We start from the raw sequence: 20,228 nt of genomic DNA, 5'->3' as shown, positions 1-20,228 counted from the left end.
TGGAAAAGAAGAAAACCAAACTGTGTGACCTAAATCGAGCACTGGGACAAAATCAAGATTTAGGAAACACAGTGGCACTACTAACAAAAATAATAAATCCTTGGAGAATCCCCTTATTCTTGCATTTAGATCATTCAGATTTTGCTAAAACCTTTAGAAATATTATCACTTGTAGCACTAGATAAATTAAGTATAAAGTTTTCCTTACCCTTTTACTCCATTTTCAATTGTAGCATGTTATTTCTGAAATTGTGTGAATATTTAAACTCTGAAGCTCAAAGTATGAAAGTATGAAAAATTACCGTAGAGGTCCACATTTAAAGACAAAATTCAGAGATACATATTTTCTGACAAAGATTAAGTTTGACAAGGATAATAAAAACTGTTTATTAAAGAACTATTTATAATACAAACCTTTACAATCATTACACTTGCTTATATTGATACACATTATGTCACTTCCAACATATTTCAGTATCTCAGTGCTACAACCTGGTATACCAAAAAGGAAAAAAAAAACAAAAAAAAAAAAACTAAAAGAAGAGCAGCTTTCCATAAAGCTTATGGACATCAGCTGTGGGTAACACAGCTTGAACCATACGGACTACAGTAAGGAATTCAGAGGAAAGCCTCAGATAAACAATGACAACAGTTTCCCTGAGACAGGTCAGAAAGAACATTGCAATTTCTTCAAAATATAGACACGTAATTCTAGCTGGTGGTCTTCCTTGAGATAACTTTGCCTGAAACTGGACGTTTTATGCAGGAATAGCAGCTCATTGCTGGTATTACTGCAAATACAAATATCGAAGGCAAAAATCTATTTTTCAGTGAGTCCTTTGGACTCAACACCTAATACTGATATTTCAATTTCTCTTCAGGACTCGCTGCTTTGCTACGATACAAAAACAGAAACAGCTTTTGCATAATCGATGAAACACAGAGTCTGAAAATAGGCCTTTTTTTTCTCCCCTTTCCTGCCTACCCCTATTAAAAAAGCAAACAAAATCCTAACAATAGAGCCTGAAGGTTAAAGGGCCCTTATGAACAGCTACCAGCCACCTGGTCTGAGAAGAACAGTATGAAGCAAAATGTATCATGCATAACACCCAGAACTCTCTTTGAATGGTCCGATTTACACCATAGGGAACAACAAACTAACAGAAATGAGAAAAAAAAATCAAGGAACATAAGTGGTCAGAAAGGTCAGGACAGTACCAGCATGTACTCAACAAAAGTGCACTATATTTTTAGCTATTTACACCATGACCACCAACAGAGGTATGTAAATATCCTTGAAATGGCTTTGGCTATAAAATAATTGTTTTATGAAATAAAAAAACAAAGCAAAGCCAAACCCAAGTTTCTTGTAAAGTGCTTCCATGTGTTTTATCTTTTCATGTACACTTTCAACAACCAAAATGCTGCCAATATTCTTTAGCTAAAATATTTCCCCCTCCACTAAAATATACACATACAAGAAAGGAGTGAACACTGAAGAACCTAGGATTGCTGAGAAGTACTTCGGAAGCATTGGTTCCTATTGTTTTGTTTGTTTGTTTGTTTGTTTTCCTATAGAGCAAAGGCCCAAACCACTTCTGCAAGATCTACAGATTGAGGAGGCCTGTATATGCATATATTTTAAATTATTTTTATGCTGGAAGCTCAGGATTTTCCACCATATTCTCCCTTCCTTACACTTTTGGACACTGTTACAGGCTTTGTTAAGTAGAGGGATAAGGGCCTATAAGCAGAGCAGAAGGGTTTGCCATCTGTTCCTGCCCAATCTTTCGGAACATACAAAGTCAGTACAGCTTTGTACAAAGACTTGTGTTCATAGGTTTTCCTCCTGTGCTTCTCTAGTTCCTCTCCTCCTATGCTTCTTCACTTCTTCCCTATAATACAAAGTAAATAATCACGGGAGGATTGCTTGTCATCTTGCAGATGGACAATTAATTTATCAGGAGATGCGAACCCAACACATTCTTCACCTAAAAACAGGAGCTCACTTTGACATCTGGTTTTCACTTTTGCATGCAAGAAGCATGAGCATTTATTTCATGCAACCAAAAGGCAGGCTGGGCATAGGGCAGCTGTGCTCTGGGTCTTCAGGCTTCAGAAGGTCTTCCACTTCCATCCCAGCTATTTGCTGTCACATGGGGAGAAGCAGGGGGAATAGAAATCTAGCTGACAAAGGCTGCCGACTGTATACGTGATTCCTCCTCGGCAGCTGACCCCCCGGAGAGCCTGAAGTACTTGCCACTGTTTTTAGGTCTTTCACCTGAGGCTGCGGACGGCTGGTCGGGCGAGGGGGGCTGGGATCCCCTTACCTGCCCCTGCGCGGGGCCACCAACGGGACCGCCCCGAACAACGATACACCCCACTGGTGAGGAAACGCTGGCCTTTCTGTGGAACGACTTCTGAGCTGCAAATTACATCAGGTTTCACCAAAGATTTAAGGGCTTCTGGCACACCCTCGTTCCCGAGCTCTGCGTGAGGCGCGGCCGAGCCCCGCGCACTCGCTCGGTGACAGGCCCCAGCCGAGCCAGTGGTGCCGTTCACGGGGTTCCTGGATTCCCCCTGCCCCAGGGCAGCACGGTCGCACGGCTCCACGGCCCCTCGCCCACAGGGCCCCACGGCTCCCCCAGTCGCGCTCCCCTCCCGCCCCGCCCCAGCGGCTCCCGCATCCTCCGGAGCAGCGCCGCGCCAGCCCCCGCCGAGCGGCCGCAGCCTGCCAGACCCCATCCGGGGCAGGCGGCGGTAGGGACAGAGGCGACCACTCCTTCCTCTTCTTCTGTCTCTTCATCTTCCCCCTGCTCCCCACCTCCGCAGCCGCCGGGCCGGCCTGGCAGGTACCGAGGCGGAGGGTGCGGACGGCTGCGTTTGCCAGCGGCTGCCGGGGCGCGGCCCGGCGGGGCGGGAGCGGAAGGCGGCGCCCACCCCCCCTCCCCGCACGGCGCATGGTCGCGGCGGCAGCGCGCTCGGCGACCTCCCCTCTGGCTGCCGCGCGCTGTGGTCTCGCCCGCCCCCGCTGCCATGTTGGATCGTGCGGCCACCGGAGCCGGGCTGGAGTTGGAAGTTTAGCGCCGCTCGGAGCGGTGGGTGCGATCGGCTGCCGGCGCGGAGCGGTACCGGCGCGGCTGCACTCCCTCCCCGCGCCCCCTTCGCGGGCGGCCGGCCGGCAGCTGTCCGAGACCCCGTCGCCCCTCTCCAGCTCCCTCCTTCCCCGGCCCCGAGAGGGAGGCTCCGCGATGCGGCTGCTGTGAGGCCGCGGCGGCAGCGAAGGAGGAGGGGGCCGCGGGCGCCAACGGTCGCAGGACGGCGAGGGCAGCGCCGGGCCGGCCCCGGCCATGAGCAGCAACCCTCAGCAGCAGCCCCCGCAGCCGCGGCGGGTCAGCAATGTGGGGTCCCTGCTGCTCACCCCACAGGAGAACGAGAGCCTCTTCAGCTTCCTCGGCAAGAAATGCGTGGTGAGTCCCGGCCCGCGGCGGCGGGGAGCGAAGCGGAGGGGACGGCCCGCGGCGCTCCGGGGCCTGGGAGCCCGAGCCCGTCCCCACCCCGGGCGCGGAGGGCCGGGGGAGGCAGGGGGCGTGTGAGGACAGGCCGGTCGGGGCGCCGCCAAGTTGCGGGCTGCGGAAGTTTGAGCTGGCCCGGCCCGCTCCGCTGCCCCGTCCCAGCGCCCGGGACGGGGGCGGCCTCCGCAGGCCTCGCTCCCTGCCCGCGTCTCCAGTAGCACCCCGGCCGGTGGGAGCGGAGCGGGGGGTGCCGGGGGCAATGAATGGTGGCGGCCGTGGCTGCCGGGGACCCCTCGCCCAACCTGGCCCGGCTGCCTGCCCCGAGCGCCGGGCCCGGCCTCGCCCCCTGCGCCGTGCGGGCTCCAGCTGGAGCGGTGCGCACTGGGGCGACTCCGAGACCGCCGGGATGGGCCCTGTCCTTCCGCGCTTCCTTGTGCATCGGCATCGAGCTCCCGGTGGGCAGCCGGCGGGGCTCAGCCCGCCCGTGTTCTATAGGGGAACTGGCCAGCGAGGGAGCAGCCGCGGGGCTCGACAAAAGTTCAGCTGCTCGGCGAGGCTGGGACGAGCCCCAGGTGCACCTGCGGTATAACAAAGCAATGTTGGCAAAGTAACAGGAAGGCTCGTATTAGTGCTAGGCCTGCCATGGCTTTAATCTGTGCTTTTCCTAGCCTAAACAACAGGTTCGTGTACCTAAACACGACCCAAATACATTTTTTCCTGTTTTATATATATATGGCAACATAGTAGTTAAAATAAAAAGCCGTGTAGTAAATGTCTTGCCAAGTGTATCAGTAAGTTCTTCGTTTTCAGAATACCTTCTTGCATATTAGTATAGAACTATATTAAAACTGCATTTATCTGTATTAAATAACTACTTGAAGCCCTCAAAAGTTAAACATTTTATTTAGAAAATAAACAGCTTTTAGAAAAATTGTCTTTTGGAAAAAACGAAGAAAATAAAACTGCTTCTTTTTTTAAAAAAAAAAAACAAAACAAAACAAAAACAACGAAAACCACCATTTGGTAACCATTGACAGTTATGTTACCTGGCTGCCTTCTGATGCTTTGTGTCCAGCACCTAGCATACTCAGGCACTGTACATCTTGCTGTAATGTTATCACTGATATTTAATGAACTTAAAATTATGATTTAAAACAGGATATCCGTGCAGTCATAATGGATCCACACAACTCTTTGGACTTTGAAATGGCATTGTTGATCGAACTGTCTGCTGTAAGGAAAGCATAAAATGCGTAGCTGAACAGGAAGTAGCTGATATTTACACTAGGGTGGGTTAAATAAGATGGTGTCACAGTAACTAAGGTAAATGGGTCGGAAGGTGTGACCATAAAGTATGTAAAGAGAGTCTGCTTTTCGAAAACCTATACATTGATAAAATAACTCACCTTCAATTTATTGAACTACTTTCAGGCACACTTTTCATATGTTTAGCTCATTTGCCAAAAAAACCCCCAAACTTTTCTCAAAATTCAAAAACAGTGCATGAATTTGTGTAAGTTGATTTCGAGTTTGTTTTTCTGCAACTCATATTTTCTTGTCAAGTGAACATACTTTTCGTTTTTGTTATGCTCAGCTATAACACTCACCTACTCAAGTTCTCAACTTTTCTGCATAAATAACATGTTGAAAGCACAGTTTGGAGGTTAAATATCTTCACAGTATCTGGTAGTCATGCAATTTGTGATGGGTTGATAATTTCATAGACATGACTTTATATCTTTCTTGAAACTACCTGTTCTTGCAGTTTACATGGAATCTTGGATGACTTTTCAGTTGAGGTTCTTCTAATTGTGGCCTGTTCTCTTCCCCTTTTCTCCCAGCTCTATATGCTCTCTAGGTTAAGCCTAGGCTCTTCTTGCTGTAATTCAGGGTCTCTGCTCAGTCTTGAGGAGTTAAGGATTGAAGCTCTAGAGATATTTAACCAGGCTTTTTTGGTCACCAAGAAAGGTGACGATTCAGAAACTAATCAATGAACAGATTGAACATATCTGTCTCTTGGAGGGCAGTGTCTATCAGAGAAGTGGAATGGACACCTTGAGATGGTAACAGCTTTGACTGTCTAACTGGAATCCATAATGTCTGTCTGTCAGAGCCTGATGGTACTCTTGACCTTCTAGCCTGACTCAGTGTTGGCATACTTTGCTGATAAATACCTTTTTACTGTAATGTACATGATATTTGATCTCTTAATAACTGTGTTTGAATTATTCATTAGTGAAACTTCAGACTGTAAATGCTACTTTTTAAGAAAGGAAAATCTTGCGAGTTTTAAAGGATGGCACAAGCTTGCTTTCCCATCAGCTGGACCGACTGTGCTACACAGCTGCTATAGGTGGTGTTTCTGTCTGTGTGGTGTGTGGATGCTATTGGATGTGACATACACTTGCCATATTGGCACAATTTTAGGTTATGTTTGACTTGACCTTACGTTTATGTCAGTAGTGAAATGAATGACAGAGGAACAGTTGAGACATTAAACTATGATCCTAGAACCTCTATTTGTAGTAATAATTTATAGTGTTCTTATGGAGAGCATAGTGCTGGTATCAGTCCTGAGGGACTTGGGCAAGAAAGCCAGTGGCTCTCTGGACCGGGTTTATTTCAACCGTCTTTCCTTTGACTCTGTTTTTGACTGATAACAAGGCAGCTACTTTGAAATAACATTGAGGATTTAACTGCTTGGTTTTTGCTCTATGGAAAAGCAAAGGAATTTATCAAGTAGCTTGATTTTGATTGAGCACTCGCAACCTATGAACTCTAATACTGACATAATTTCAATGGCATCTTAAGTAATGATGACTGATAAGCACAAAAATTATCCGGGAGTGGGGGAAGTGGTGAAGAGCCATCGCTCTGTGTGTTGCTGAGGCTGATACCACTTTCTGGACTACTACTAATACTCTGGGAATCTCGTCAATTGGTAGGCAAATGTACACACAGGTTACTGATATTTTTTTTTTCTTTCCCCGCTTGCTGAGCTGTAAAATGCTTATCTAAATCTATAAGCAATTAAAATACCTTCGCCCATAACAGATCAGATTTTCAAGACCAAGCCACTGGCTAATAGTCAAAGCTGCAACTATGTTAATTTGATTGAAATATGAATCCAAATGTAGAACTACTTGCAGTAGTTGTCCAGCATAAGGTAGCCCTTTAGGACTTTAATTCTTGCTTAGGCATGCAACTAATTTTCATTCAGGTACATGACATTTGTTATCTAGGTCAGGTGTAAAATTTACTATCTGTAGAAGTTTTTCAGTAAATATTTTTAATGTAATGAAGAAATAAAAGTCTATGTCAACTTCTGCTAAGACGAACTATGAGATTACTTTTGTGCATGTTGGTGAAGTATTATCATGGTTATGCCAAACTTGGAAGTTTTTGCTTAATCTGCTTAGTTATAAATCAGTCACTTTAATTTTCTCGTAATGAATGAGATTTGTAAGGAAAAGCAAATCTAGGTGTCCCATTAATGACTTTTGATAAGGAAGGTATTTTTATAATTTTCATGACTAATATTTGTGAGTAATGTCACTGGAAAACTAGTTTATTCTGTAGAAATAATTTTCTATTTGGGAGAGGCCTTAGGAAAGGAAATACGAGAAATGTGTACTTGATAACATTAGAAGTAGATGATGGAGTATGGATATTGTATACTGCTTAGAAGTGGGGCTCAGCACTTGGATAATGTCTAATGAGTAAGGCTACGATTAGGTTATTATTTGTAAGATCGTGCTATGTTTGATATGGTAAACAGGAACTGGTGAAAAAAAAATGCAAAAAGAGAAGTGACACAGCAGTATACTAAGAAAACTGTTTTGGCTACTTTTAAAGTGCATGCGACCAGAATAATATTGTATGTCAGAGCCACAGTAATGGTTGACATAAAATCCAGAATGGCAGATATAGCTCTTAATTGATAAGAATTAAAAGGTTTTATCAAGAAAGGATTTGCAAGATTACTTGTGTGCATGAAAACAGCATGAAGTGAGGCTTGAAGGTGGGCTGCAGGTCTGAGTAATGGGCAACTTCATGTGGCTAAGAAGTGTTGGGACTTCAGTTTGAGTTTGCGCTGCAGGCCGTACATCCAAAGAAGGTTGAGATTGTAGTTTGAGAAGAGTCCTCTCTTGAACAGATAGGAAGAACTGAGTCACCAGTTCAGTGCTGGTTATCAGTGCTGGTTATCATTGCATGTGGTTTTAAATGAGATGCAGAGGGGGAAGATGAAGTGTATATGATAGGGTCTTGTGAAACGGAAGAATATTGAGAGATACGCTTGGGTTTCTTTTGAGGTCTGTCCTGTTCTATCAAAAGACATGTAACATCTTCAGATGCCTCACTAATATCCACTGCAGTCACTTCCCTAAACAACTTGTCAGCAATGAGCTGCCATTTTAGAGGGAATCATATTGGCTTTTGAGAGTTCTCTGAACCAAATCCATGCCTACAAAACTGATTTTCACAGGGATGGGTCAGGTCAAGCTCTTGAGAGCAGGTGGTTTTGCCACCATCCTCAAACTGCCTCTGAGTATCTAGATTATGGTTACTTACCGTAAAGTGTTTCTCATGCTTATCTTCCTCACAATTTGCTATTAACCTAAGGTGGTGAACTGTGCAGTAAACAGATTATTGATTTATGGATGAGATGTTTTGAGACCACAGGTAAACACGCCACAAGGTATTGCATCTCATAGCTCTATATATTTGAGGCAAAGCATCAAGTCACAAAGTGTGGGATTCAGTTCAGGAGTAAGAAACATAAATTTAGATGTTAAAATTCCATCATTGTCATTCGACATTATGGGCTGTTATCTAAATCTCCTGTTCAACTTAAGTTAGAAACTTGAAATTATCAGCTGAATTTCTGTCTTTGCTTCAGTGACCGTAGTGGTTAAATCTCTTCTGACTGCTTGTAGCTCACAAGCTAGACACAAAAATTTGTATCTTTACAGGCAAGGTGAGTCCTGCTGCAAATTTCAGTCACTGTTCATCTCTGTTATGAAGTGTTATGAGTTGTTAAACCAAAGGTGATTTAATAATATAGGACTGGAATAAGTATGTCAATCTATTAAGGCTTCAGCACTCATACATTCTCTTCTGAGCTACTTTGTAGATCTTCCCTCTGGTTTGGAGGTAGTCAGGTGTCTGAAGTCTCTTAGCATCTCCGTAGTTAATCTGCTGGTGAAGTACACCACTCGTGCTCCTGATAACATGCCCTGGAATCATATAGTGTACAGACAAAACAGGATGGAAACAATTTGTAGTCACAAGCTGTTGTGTCATAACTTACCAGCTCTTCACAATAGAGTCAGGTGAAGGAATTCGGAAGACCGCAAAATTTTTATGTAGGATTCAGACAAACAGCCATGTTTTGACTACAAGATTTGCACCAAGATGTCTGCATATCACTTGTTTAGGAGAACACTAATTAAAAATGTAGTTTCTTGTTAGGAGATAAAGATTGAGTTTACTATTTTTTGCAACTCTGTAAATGGAAAGACTCTACTTTGTTTCTCCTTTAATGGATAATTGATGTGGTTTCTCTGCATTGCCTTGTCATAAATATCTATTTGAATGTTATCACTAGAATGTTTCCTCTATGATTATTTTTTTGTGGGGTTCTCGAAGGGTTCATTAGAAGCCAGATTTGTAGCAAGTAGAGCATACAAGATCCATCTTATTCCATGCAATTTCAGGGTAAAAAGATGATAGTGGAGAATGTTCTAACTGTAGATTTTGAATCTCTTCCATCAGTGGGGTTCTTGTACTTCTGCCTGAAAAAACTTCCCTGTCTTTTCTGTAGGGCTTGTGACCCTTATTGCTCCACCATTACTGTCTCTAGTAGTGCTGGAACTACGAACTTGTTTGCTACTACAATGGTAAGTAGTGACAGCAGTTGCCTCTGTCAGCTCCTAGCTCAGTGCTGGAATGGAGCAAAGTGTTGAAGTGGTTTGCATATGATGAGTGAGTGTCATGTAGGAACTTTGCAGTAGTTCCTTAACCAACATGATGGAAGGCTTGATTCTTTCATTGACCTTTTATAGACAGCTCTGCAGTGTAGGTGGGGCTTGGTGAGCTTTAAAGCACTCTGGCAAAGGAAGTTTGCTGTTCACTTAAGCAGTGTGGTGAGATTTATGGTGTCCTTTCTTCAAGTGAACATATTTCCTAGGCTTGTCTCTTGAGGAATCTTTGAAGTACAGAAATAAAATGGAAGATACTGCAAGAGACATATGGTTTCGTGACCTAATACCTAGTTAATAAAATATGGGAATTAAGAAAAATGTGTCATAGGCACTAGAAAGAGTTGCGTATTGGTAGGTTAGGGTACAATTTCCTAAAGAGAGTTGGCATTATGTGTTACTTGGGCACAGAGGGATATTTTTTTTTATTGTCCAGTTTGGTTTCCTTGTAACAGTAAATCATGCAAAATTGATTTAGTAGAACTAGTAGTATATCTTCATGGGTGGTTTTAAACAGCCCACTCTGCCAGGGCATGACTCAGTCAGGTGCTGTACAAGATAGTTTTATTTCTCAACATATTTGCTTGACTACACTGCTACACTAATTTCTGTGGCTTCCAGACATGTTGTTTATGCCTGGATAACCAATAAAATGGGCGCAGTAGGTGTGCAGTTACCTTTGGGACAGTTCCAGTTAAATTCTAAGATCCTGAAGTGTGCTGTGGCCTTCACAGAGCAGGAGCAGTGTACTAGGAGGGCCAAATGGAAAAAAAAATGTAATGCAAGCAATCATAGGGACACTTCTTTGGAAAGCTGCTTAATTCTTCAAATTCAGTAGTGTGTTTTCAGCTAGTCATGAGTTAAAGGTAGACAATTTTCCTAACACCTTATTGTGTTTATGCAGTGAATGATGCTTCAGGCAGCTCAGGTTAGAATGCCTGTGTTAAGAATGTATGATTCTAGAAGTTGTTCATTAAATGAATTACTCAGTTCCTGTAGACTTAATGTTCTGTGGAGAAGATCATTGCTGGCAAGGAAACTGTTGCTGCAGAGCTCCATGGCACACTGGCAGATATGCAGATTGCAGCTCACCTTGGGCACTTGCTTTCGTACATGGATCCCACCTTGCTGAAACTGTTTTTCCTGTACTGTTTATTTGGCTGTCATTAAAATCCTCACTCTAAAGCAGTTTTTCTTATTCTAAGTTTTCTCAGAAGTAGTGTTAATGCATTTTCCAGTTCTCCTGTGTGTCTACCTTAAAGCAGAAGGATCACATTAGAGCTTGCTGGTCAAGGTCGTGTTTCCATTTCTGTAAGATAGTTTCACGCACCGTTTTCTCCTTCAGAACTTTGTGTAAATCAGAATTCCCCTGCATTAATCTCATTTCCCCTCAAAGCAAATGTGTTATTTTGCCTTTATCTCCCCTTGTTAATTAAACACGATGCAGCATCAGGGTGGTATAGTTACACAGGAACCTGTCTCTGCTCACCAAGTGTATTTTGTATGCAGGGGGTCTATGCCTGCAATCTGAGAAATGCCAACTTAACAGGAGAAAATGTGTCTTTTCTCCTCTTCGAAAAGTTAAGGCGTGTATTTCATTATTTGCATTTTAAACTATGGAAAGATAACTCTTGTCTCTAAGATTGCAAACGCTTTGAAAAATGCATTTACTTCAAGTGTTATTGATGATGGTTTTCCTGAAAGTTAGCCAATGCTTGGTAGGATTATTTACAAGAAAGATTAAGTTAAAATATGGATTCCTAAATAACATTCTCTGAGTATTAAGTAATAAGGCCTGTTACTTGCCTTGCTGTGTAGACTGAAGAACAAGAAGAATATATGAGTATGGGAATTTGGCACTGAATTATAAACGCTTTCTCCCCCCTCAAGGTGATGGCTAAGAGATTTATTCACCTGTATGCGATATGTGGATAAAAAATAATATTAATTTATTGTATTAATATCTTTAGGTATAAAATGCAAGAGATGTTTTATATCTTTCTTTGTATATTTTATAACAGAAACAGTCATTTATTGACCTAAAAAGAATCTTATTTTCTAGGTAGAAAATGCATCTGTTAGATTTTTATACAGCAGACTACTGTGAAGTCGGTAATGATATTTTAGGAATCAATTTAACCACTATTTCTCTTGTAAGCCACATCCTGCTGATTTGCTTTAAAGTCCTTTAAAGTCCTACACAGTGACCTCTGTACCTTGAATCTTGTGTGTCCTTGCACTCTCTTATCACACTTTAACAAGTTCTCTTCTGTCCCAGCAAAAGGGTTTCCTCCCCTTACTCTTTCCCCCTTGACCTCAGGTGTTTCCAGGATCTTCCGTTCTCCCTCCAGCCCCTGCAACTGTAATCTACACAAAGCTCTCCAGGCAGAATTGTCTCTCCTCTTCACCATTCTTCCCTTCACTCCCTTTTCCCGCTACTTCTCAGCTCCACAAGTGCTTTATTCTCAGGGATGAACTTGGTGTCTTGTCAGACATGCAGTTCTGCCCATACCCAGGGCTGGGACAGACATGGCTTGTGTTCTTCTAACTCAACAGAGCATTGCACGAGGAAGGAAATGAGGAGATGGTCTCTATGCCATCCAGCTGTTTGCTGCTGTGTACACAGAGTGCACTTCAGCCTCAGATATGACCATTAGAGATTTCTCTCCTATTTCATCTTTACTGGCCCAAAGTAATTGTTAATATTGCTACTGAAAAGAGAATGGTAGATAGGAGAGGGGGAAGCAAAAACTGAAGTATGATATTCCTCAGGCTTCTTGCACTGCTCCACCCTCTACTGCTGCTTCTCCAGGGAGGACCAGACTCTCCAGTTCGTAAGCTGCTATATTAAGAAACTGTATGCTGGAAGATACAGCTTCAGCAACTCTACAGGCTCAGATTTGAAACCACAGAATTGCTCAGTCCTGCTTTGAGTGAACTGTAAGTTATTTCCTGCTCCTCTAACCACGTGACAGCTCTCTCTGAGCACAGCTAAGATGTGGTCATTCTTTGTAAGTAGATTTTTTTTCTTTTACTCCCCGTCAGTTAGCCAAAGCAAATAGAAACATCACTTGGCTTATGACACAGAATATACACAAAGGCATCCAAATAGGCTTCTCTCTGTAAAACTGTGCTTAATTTTTGTGGTTAACTGAAAAGAGGAAGAAAACTATGAACATCCTGTTAGTGGTATGTGTTCTGTACAATAGCACAGGGAAAAGCTTCCCCTCGTGTTTGCAAAGAAGGAAGCAGTAGTTTCTGATAAATAAAATACAGGGATGTTTTTTCTTTATTTGCCTTTATTCTGTAGTTAAGAATCTCTCAGATATGAAACAGATTTTATAACTGGGCACACAGAATTCTTTGTGTTTATATTTTTAGTAACCTGGCAATTAGCCATTTAAAAAAAACAGGTTTGGGGCTTAGTTTTCTGCAATTTTATATCAACCAGTATTTTTTAGCCATTCAGTAGGTGTTGTAATTTTGACCTTTCTTAAACAATGTTGGCCTCTTTAGGTGTTACACTGCGCTTTTAGCACTGTTCTCTGTGTAGCTGGAACTTTAAACTGAGAACTCTGTAAGCTTTTAAAGTGTCATTGTGACAGAAGGCGCTGGTTGTGCTTGATCTCTTGAACTCAGTAGTGATTCAACAAACTGCTTATCTATTTAAGAAAATAATTTGTTTTAGTTTGTCTTTGAGAGATTTACCCATATGCTTTTCAGGTGCCAACATATATATCCTTGAGAGATGGTTGCTATATCTGTATCTCTGCACAGGGTATGCCCTTCCTTGTCTTAGTTCAAGCATGTACAAGGTGCAACACACCCAGTTGCATTATGTTATTGTTTCATAGCATGAATGGAGATGGATTTCTCTAGGAGGTGTAGATTTTACGTATTCCATGTAATGGTTTTCACTCATCTTTTTATGTCATTTAGAAGGGCTCTCTTTTAGGATTTCGGTTCTTCATTGAGACTTTTCCTTAACAGTCTCTTTGAACACCTCTGGCTTTTGCTGCCTGTAAGCAAAAAATCCCATCTATTCCAGTGCCCTCTGTGCTGTTTAGATGAGGGTTGCTTATTGAACAAGTGTTCCTGCTGCTCTCCCAGCTTCACACTGTGTAACCCAGGGGTCCATCCCTCCTGCTAGCCATACCTGTCTGGACCATACTTTTCTGTTCCCGATAACCAGAACTGACAGGCTCAAAGTATGAGATTGCCACCCAAGGTGCATTGAAGCTTAGTGGCAGAAGTATGTGTCTCGTCCTTTCTCTCACCTCTGGTCAGCCAGCTGTGATAATGTATTGATGCTGACAAACTTAAGTAGGGCAGTAGCACGAACTCAGGCACTGTCTGTGACTGTCCATGGTGTTTAATTTGTTGGCACACTCCCTGGCACAGGTTTGGGTAGTGCTAGTTAGTGCTCGCCCAAATTAATGAGCATGGGTTTGGGAACAGAATGGTGTAACCACATAGATGGTATGGGTAGGGCCATCCTTACCCAATTGGTGTTGTGTTGGGAGGAGAGTGAGTTCCTCTGTGCAGATATGCTTTGTACTGTTGCCATCAGATCCAGAAAGTGCCCCTGGTTCTAGTTACTAATATTTGCATAACCAGTCAAAGGTACCAGGAGACAAAAGCAAATGTAGTGCTGGGGATAGAGAGACAAAGTCAACCGTCTGTTCTAGTGTTTTAGTAGCATGTACATCACAGAGTAAGAGTCAGTTCTGCTGCTCTTCTCATAACTGTCCTCTCTGACATCAAGCCGGAGTCAAACCTGGTTTTCATGCCAGCAATGAAATTCAGTCTTGTCTCTCTGCTGTCAGAAATTGCTTTTGGAAACGTGAGAAAATGCAGGTGACTGGAAGTTTCCAGCAGACAAAAATGTGCCTGTGCTTGTAGCAACCGACTGCAGTAGGCAAATGAACAATTGCATCTGACGTGCTGTGAACACAAGCTTGTAGGGCTCCTGGTCCTCTTCTCCAATTTCAGGAGAAGAAAAATCTGCTAAGGAGATCAGGCTAACTTGTAGCTGTGCTTCTACAGATTGCATTAGGTACAGCAGGCGCGACCTTAGAGGCTGCTGCATTTTGCTTACTGTACTTCTTGATTGCAGAGCACTGGCCTACCAAGAAAATGAATTCCTGTCTAGAGCTTTCTTTTCTGATGAGTAGTTTGTAAGTAATTTAAGAGAACTGCTCATCTTCAGAGACTCCAGGGATGTGCTGAGGTCTCTTGGAATCTTCCCTGCTGCTGCGTTTTGGAGCATTTTAGCAGGTTTATGTCAGTTCAGACACAACAATTTGTTTCCCACTTAAGCTCTAGAGATAGTTCAGGGGGGTGTTGGAGTGTAATTAATGATAGTTTAATCATCACATACTCTGTCTGTTCTGGCATCTCGCCTTAATAACTTCATTCTCTCTGGGAGGTAAAGGTGTGAGCTCTGAAACCTTTTCAGTTCTGTCTTCTACATCCATTAGTTCTGTTAGTGTTTAGATGCCTCAGTTCTGTAGACAATTACCTGAAGTTTTTCTTTGTTTTGTTTTGTTTTGTTTTTTTCTCTAGTGTGATCTCTTCTTCCCACTCAAGCCATATTTTTTCCAATGTCTGGTTTCGTAAGTCAGCACTGGGAGGAACTGCACCCCTGGTGATGCTTGGCACTGTAGAAGCAGTTCTTCCACAGCAGGTAGTCATTGCTTCAGAGCAGAAAGGAGACAACAATCCATCATGGATGTAGAAGCTGAGTGCTTTTAGTCTTAATTTCAGGATGGTGACTTGCATGTCTATTCTGGCTGCGATAATTGCTCTAGCAGTGAAATGACGCAGTACCCATGTCTGTGTCACTGGAAATAACTTCTTCTCCAAGGTCACCACATACAGACAATATCACTATGATGTAAGTCTGAATTAGTGAAGGGTGTTATGTAGTTGACTTATTCCGAATAAACAAGCCAGCCATAAATAAGTAGGTCTGCCATGCATCATTAAGGCCGTTTTTTCACATCAGGTGCTTTTGGCACTTGGTGAAGTGCAGCGTGGTGCTCTGGTTTGTTGGAGTAACCTAGTCCTGAAGTGAGGTGACATGTCATTTTTTTGACTCTGGGATTCTTCAGAGGACTGTAGCGTTTGTCAGAGAACTGAAGCTTTTGCATGGGGGTTGGCAGATTTAGAGATCTTAGTTCCATATCAGCTAATATAAAACTCTCAAATCCTGTAGCGTATTGTACATCACATGATGGATGGCAGAGGCTGTCTTCTGAAGGATGCACTTTTGAATAATAAATGTCCTATGGGTTGCTTTCATCGCTAAAGCTAGCCTTGCAATTTGTCTGTAAATCTGCTTCATCTTTTGTAAATAAGTCCATGTGCCTGGGAGTGAATTCTGGACTACCAGGAAATCGGGCTTTCCTTTTTCTTCCCAGGTCTTGTCAAGGTGTGACTGTGTTGCTGGCATACCCCTGTAGGGAGAACATTGCTGTTTGTACCACAGTATTGAAGTTTCTGGCAAACAATATAATTCCTAGATCTTTTGAGAAGACAGTTATACAGGCTTCGATTGGATGTTCCTAAAATTTGCTATATGGAACCTGTAGCAACCCGTTATGCATTGCTGTTATGTAGGTCCCACTCCTTATTTCTTCCAGGAGACTGGAAGAGAGATCCTGTTTCTACACTCATATAAAGTTTTTTTAATAGGGTGTAATTTTTCTTGAATGCTGTCTTGATTGAGTGATCAGCTTGTTTTCTCTAAACTGTATACTCCTGGGGCTGATAGTATCTTTTGTATACTCAACATAAAGAGCTTCCTGTTTTTATGCTAACAGATTGAGGCCATTCAGGTGCTCAGAGCTATTGGTGTAGTTTGTTGATCACAAAGGAAAGGCATATCCACAGAAAAACTGGAAACTCAGTGTCTGCTTTGACAAGGGGGACCTTCTTTCAGTCATTGGGATTTAAGTTATATCTGTACCCTTATGGGGGAATATCTAATTTCTGAAGGTGTTACACATCTGAAAAAAGTAATGAGCATGTCACTAATAACCTTTTAAAAATTATTTAATGGTTACAACAAGTATTAATTAACATTTTTATTCTGTTAGTGTGGTGTCACAATATACCTGCTGTCTTTAGTGTCATAAAAGCATTGCAACTTATCATTGCACAAGTGGAGGTTTTCAGAGAAGTGGCAAACACTTGACCTGGCAGTAGGGCTGTTGCCAGCTCTCCCAGGCAGCAGGAACCAGTGACATTGGGCATTTTAGCCTCACTGGCAGCTCCAGAGCAGGCACAGAGACTTGCAGAATAGCAATCAAATTTGATGCTTGATTAGAGTAATGATACTGGCTGATTACACTGCCAGTGCAATACAGATTGATTGTTTTCAGTATTTATTTTTCACTGGGATCAAAAGCAAAGCTGTGTTAAGATCTTTTTCATTAAAGTTGTTATTTTGACTCAGCTTGCACTATTACATTAATTCAGACAACACTCGCCAAAAAGAGTAAAGTACTGTTTCAGACCTAACATTTCTTCTAAATGTTCTTTGTAACAAAAATTTTATGTCTTAAGAGTTTTTAAAAAATCTTGAACAACTGTGTTCATGTCACAATTATATTGGTGTGACTTTGTGGATTCTAAGCTCTTATTTATCTAATAAATATTGATTGTCTTTATTGTTAGCTTTGTTTCTTACAAAATATAGTGCTACTTCAGTACAGTTGTTAGTAAAGTAGAAATTTTTGTATTATCTGTAAATTCAGGCTGGTACATATTTTTAACTTTTCATGTAACATATTTCTAATTGCTGTGGAACAGTGTTCACAAGTTATGAACAGGAACAGAGCAGTACTGGAGAACTAATTATCTTCTTTTTTTTTTTTTTTTTTGTGGGGATGCTTTTGTTCTGACCTATCCAAACATAGGAATATTTAAGAATAAAAGATTGAGAGCAATACCACTGGCTCTGTTCCTCAGTTCTGCCTATGGTTGCTCATTAGAACCACTACATGAAGTTGTACTACTAGCTGTGCACTGAAGGAAAAAATTAGTATTAAACTGGAAACTGGTGAGTGGACATGTACACCAAAGTGTTGAGTACAGAGGAAAAATACATCCTGCTGCCATCTTTCTGCCGTCTTTGTTGTATAAATAAACACTTTAACTGTAAATGAACCAGTTCTTTGTAATTTGTGCTATTCTAGTTGTGCCCACCAGAACCTGGTGATAAGAAATTTTCTGGTACCTTACAGAGTTACAAAGGAAGAATCTTTGTTTCAGGGAAAGAGTTTTCCCATTCAACATCCCTCTGTGCATTTATTTTTGCATAGTAGGTAGAAAGTTCAGAAAGGAAATTGTAAACTCTGTTGTTCATATCTGGGCTTCAAGATTGTTCTCCGTCTGAACTTTTTTGCGAGTTCTAGCTTGGCAGAGGTCACTTTTATCAGTTTCTTTTTTCACCTTGAAAATTGAGTATGGGGAGCTTTTTCTTACATGGTATAGATTTGGGAGTTCATAATACCTGGGTTCGTACTGCAAACAAAAATCTTGAGCTGCAGATCCTATGCCACAGGATATTGCTGAGGCCAATCTCTTAATGCAGTTTCTAAGAGACCTAAGTAGTAATGCCAAAAACTAAACTAAGCTATCTCTAGAATTTTTTATTATGTAACCTTAATTCCTCATTAAAGAAACTTAGATGTATGGGTTGATGATTGCTCTTATTGAAGGGCTGTGTGGGAACAAGGGTAGAGAGTGTAGTTTTCAAAACTGCTTTTGCCAGGTGATTATCTAGTTCCTCTGGCATTGCCAGCGTCAGTGGCTTTTAGTTTGTGGGGCTGAGAGGAGACCTTACTGTTCTCGACAACTACCTGAAAGGAGGTTGTAGCAAGTTGGGTGTTGATCTTTTCTCCCAAGCAACAAGCAGATAGGATGAGAGGAAATGGCCTCAAGTTGTGTTTCTTTACCAAAAGGGTTGGCAAGTATTAGAATGGGCTGCCCAGGGAAATGGTTGAGTCACCATCCCTGGAGGTGATTAAAAGACGTGTAGATGAGGTTCTTGGGGAGATGGTTTAGTAGTGGGTGTGGCAGTTTTAGGTTAACAGTTGGACTTGATCTCAAAGGGCTTTTGCAACCGAAACAATTCTATGGTTCTCTGATTTAAGGGTTTTTGCTGGTCAAGGTTATCATGGGAGAGACAACTGAGAAATGCCAGGTAGGTGGGAAATTACTTTTATTTCATAAAAATAACTTTCTTTTTGCCGTTAAGTTTTGAGTCATTTGTTTTGTGCTCTTTATTCTTCCATCTTAAGAATCAGGTGGTAATATGCTGTTTAGAAAGTCAGTGATGACTTATCAAAGCATTAGTAAATTTGTTACAAAGAATTTACAGCTATGGTTTGTCTAAATTGGAAATAAGTGACTAACCTTAAGCCCAAGATTTGCATAGAATTGGCCGCATGAGACCGCCATTCTGTAACACTGCTTCCAAACTACTAAAGTTTGTTTATATGTGGGTGAATTTAAGTGGCTTTTGACCTCCACAGTACATTAGTGAATGCAGTGCTTTGGGCCTACAAAGGAGGAACCTGTACAGGCAGTGACAATTGTAGCTCTTAGATGTAACTCAAGAGGCATCTCTCATGGTAAAAGAGTATCTCTGTTTCCTTATCTTCATGCTTGTAGCATGTCAAGGACATTCTGAAATAGTCAACAGTGACCAGACTATCAAGAAGTAATGTTCACAGACTGGGAAGAAAACTAACAGTAATGATGTGGAAATTAAAATGGTTTAACCTTTACGATGTAGCAGAGAAGGTAATGTAGACATACACATCCCATACACCCCCAAAATAATGGATTTCTGTCTGTGGCAGCATACTACTTTGGTTTTTTTCATCAGTAGTTCTGAAGGCACTTTACAGAGGTAGACGTCTGTGTTTCCGTATTACAGATAAGGAAACTGGGACATGGAGGAGGAATAAACTTCATGCAACAGGCTATTGCCAGAACTAAATGAAAAATAGCAGTCTTGCAAGCATTCAGGTGATGCTTTCACTTTTATGTGTATCTTCTACTGTGAAAGAGCTTATAGTGTTGTATTCCTGGAATGAGCTTTGAATTTGACCAGGGATCATATAACAACTACATTTTCATGCTGTTTTTTCCTGTAGTAGGACTTCGAGCTGTGAATAACTATTCAAAGCAGACTCCATTATTGGTATAAAAAAACCTTATGTACAGTTATGAGTTTCCTTATATCTGACTTGAATTTTCATAACTGTTGTGTTCAAACATGAACTGCTGAGGGAGGAATTAAAACCTGTAGAGCCATGGCACAGTGGAAGTGTGGGGGGGGTTGCATCCCTAAGTACCTTTATGTAAGTGGATTGAGGCTGCTTTAGGAGACAGGACACAAGTTCTATACACGGTTGTGAGACCAGTGCTGGCTATTAGTCAAAGAGGTTTTATTTTTAATAGCCTTTTCTGAAATTTGTTAATATTTTGAAGGGGTTCTTTGTTTTATGTTGGCAAGAAGTTAATGTTTTCTTATAAAAGAGTTTTTTTTTCTTTTAAAACAACTTAAGGTGTTTTATTTCAGTGTTCTCTAAGTATCTGAAGTCAAAATTCCTTCTGTTTTTCTGTCCTCAAGTATAAAGATCATAACAGAAATTCACCTAAGCATCACCTATGCAAAGCAAATATTCCTTTTTGATTTTTTTTTAATTCTGGGCCT

At 41.8% G+C, this 20,228-nt stretch overlaps 1 protein-coding gene across 1 annotated transcript in view; it reads left to right on the top strand.

Annotated features, from left to right (window-relative positions):
• The first annotated feature begins 3,013 nt into the window (after nucleotides 1-3,013).
• The window catches only part of WASL (WASP like actin nucleation promoting factor), a 51,079-nt gene continuing 33,864 nt past the window's right edge, over nucleotides 3,014-20,228 (top strand). The window contains exon 1 of the mRNA XM_065843006.2: nucleotides 3,014-3,470. Within this exon, the coding sequence (XP_065699078.1) occupies nucleotides 3,351-3,470 (120 nt within the window). The 5' untranslated portion in view covers nucleotides 3,014-3,350. The remainder of the gene's footprint in view (nucleotides 3,471-20,228) is intronic.

The sequence above is a fragment of the Patagioenas fasciata genome, chromosome 1 (assembly GCF_037038585.1).
Source record: "Patagioenas fasciata isolate bPatFas1 chromosome 1, bPatFas1.hap1, whole genome shotgun sequence".
Lineage (NCBI taxonomy): Eukaryota > Metazoa > Chordata > Aves > Columbiformes > Columbidae > Patagioenas > Patagioenas fasciata.
Note: the sequence above shows the minus strand (reverse complement) of the source record. Positions and strands in the feature narration are given on the sequence as shown.